Below are 2113 nucleotides of genomic sequence, written 5' to 3'. Positions count from 1 at the left end.
CTTATGATGTATTTTGTGCCCCTGGTGGCAGGGTTTGTGTCCGTCCCCCCCCCCGCGATGGGGCTTGTACCCCCCGTGTTGTGCTCCCCATGATGGGGTTTTTGCTTCCCCCCAGCAGGGTTTGTGCCCCCTGTGCTGGGATTTGTGCCCCCCACAATGGGGTTTGTGCCCCCCACGATGGGCTTTGTGCCCCTGTGGTGGAGTCCGTGCCCCTGGTGGTGGGGCTTGTGTCCCCCCCAGTGGGTGTTTTGCTCCCCCGTGACGGGCTTTGTGCCTCCCACGATGGGTTTTGTGCCCCCCCCGTGGCCGTGCACCCCCTCACCCCCTGCCCCCCCCGCGCAGGCCAAGTACAAGGCGCGGGAGGCGGCGATGAAGGCGCAGTCGGAGAAGAAGCACGGCTCGGACAAAGAGGAGCGCGGCAAGCTGCCCGAGTCCCCCAAGACAGCCGAGGAGATCTGGCAGCAGAGCGTCATCGGGGACTACCTGGCTCGTTTCAAGGTGGGCAGAGACCCTGGCACCCACGGCAGCACCCGTGGTGACGCCCCCGGTGACACCCCCGTGCCCCTGGCGCGTTTTAACGCGGTCCCTGCCGCAGAACGACCGGGGGAAGGCGCTGAAGGCGATGGAGGCCACCTGGAACAACATGGAGAAGAAGGAGAAGCTGATGTGGATCAAGAAGGCGGCGGAGGACCAGAAGCGATACGAGGTGGGCTCCCCCCCCATCCCACCCCACACCCTCCAGGTGCCACCCCCCCGGTGCCGCGCTCACCCCTCTCTCCCCCCGCACAGAGGGAGCTGAGCGAGATGCGCGCCCCCCCGTGCTCCACCAACTCCGCCAAGAAAATGAAGTTCCAGGGAGAGCCCAAGAAGCCCCCCATGTGAGTACTTGGAGGGGGGGACGGGGGACACGGGGTCCCCAAAAGACCCTGAACATCCCCGGGGATGGAGGAGGGGGGGAGCATCCCTCGGACCACGGGCGCGCTTGGGGCGCGAGGGGTGCTGGTGGGGGGCACGAGGGGTGCTGGTGGGGGGCGCGAGGGGTGCTGGTGGGCGCCTCGCGCCCTGCCTGACCCCGTCTCGGTGTCGTGCCCCCCCCCCTGGTCCCGCAGGAACGGTTACCAGAAGTTCTCCCAGGAGCTGCTGTCCAACGGGGAGCTGAACCACCTGCCGCTGAAGGAGCGCATGGTGGAGATCGGCAGCCGCTGGCAGCGCATCTCGCAGGGCCAGAAGGAGCACTACAAGAAGCTGGCGGAGGAGCAGCAGAAGCAGTACAAGGTGCACCTCGACATCTGGCTCAAGGTGAGCGCCAAAAACACCCCCCCGAGGCGGCTCGCACCCGGGGGGGGCTCGCTGCGGTCCCTGCCCCCGAGAAAACGCCGTCTCCAGACACGTTTCATGCGGGTTTTAACCGAAAGGGGGCATTTTTTTTTTATCCTAAAGGGGCCGGTTTTTAACCTAAAGGGGCCGGTTTTTTATAACCTGAAGGGGGCGTTTTCTTAACCTAAAGGAGCCGTTTTTTAACCTAAAGGAGCCGTTTTTTAACCTAAAGGAGCTAGTTTTTTATGACCAGAAGGGGGCGATTTTTAACCTAAAGGGGCCGGTTTTTAACCTAAAGGGGTGGGGTTTTTTAACCTAAAAGGGGGCCGGATTTTAACCTAAAGGGCCCTTTTTTTTTTTTTTTAACCTAAAGAGGGCCGTTTTATAACCTAAAGGGGGATGGTTTTTAACCTAAAGCTCGGGCGTTTTAACCTAAAGGGGCATTTTTTAACCTAAACAGGAGGTTTCTTTAATCTAAAGGGGGCTGGTTTTTAACCTAAAGGGGCGTTTTTTAACCTAAACGGGAGGTTTCTTTAACCTAAAGCGGCCGGTTTTTTAACCTGAAGCGGGTGTTTTTTAACCTAAAGGGTTGGTTTTTAACCTAAAAGGGCTTTAACAAAACGCACGTTTGGGGAGGGGCGCCCTGTACGAGGCGTGCTGTCCCTGACCCCCCCGCTCTGTCCCTGACCCCCCCTCTCTGTCCCGCAGAGCCTCTCGCCCCAGGAGCGGGCTGCCTACAAGGAGCACACCTCCAACGTGAGTACGCCCCCCCCCCGCGGTGGGACCTGGGGGGGCT

General features: G+C 60.9%; 1 protein-coding gene across 1 annotated transcript; it reads left to right on the top strand.

Moving 5' to 3' along the window:
• Positions 1-313: 313 nt before the first annotated feature.
• On the top strand, positions 314-2095 carry LOC118158383 (nucleolar transcription factor 1-like; the record flags this gene model as incomplete). Its single annotated transcript, XM_035313032.1, has 5 exons — positions 314-498; positions 596-706; positions 790-878; positions 1110-1299; positions 2026-2095. Coding segments are annotated over exons 1-5 (589 nt in total), but the record flags the coding sequence as incomplete, so codon positions are not given.
• Between the last annotated feature and the right edge of the window lie 18 nt (positions 2096-2113).

Source organism: Oxyura jamaicensis, assembly GCF_011077185.1.
Source record: "Oxyura jamaicensis isolate SHBP4307 breed ruddy duck chromosome 27 unlocalized genomic scaffold, BPBGC_Ojam_1.0 oxy27_random_OJ71005, whole genome shotgun sequence".
Classification (NCBI taxonomy): Eukaryota; Metazoa; Chordata; class Aves; order Anseriformes; family Anatidae; genus Oxyura; species Oxyura jamaicensis.
This window is presented reverse-complemented; position numbering and strand designations above follow the sequence as displayed.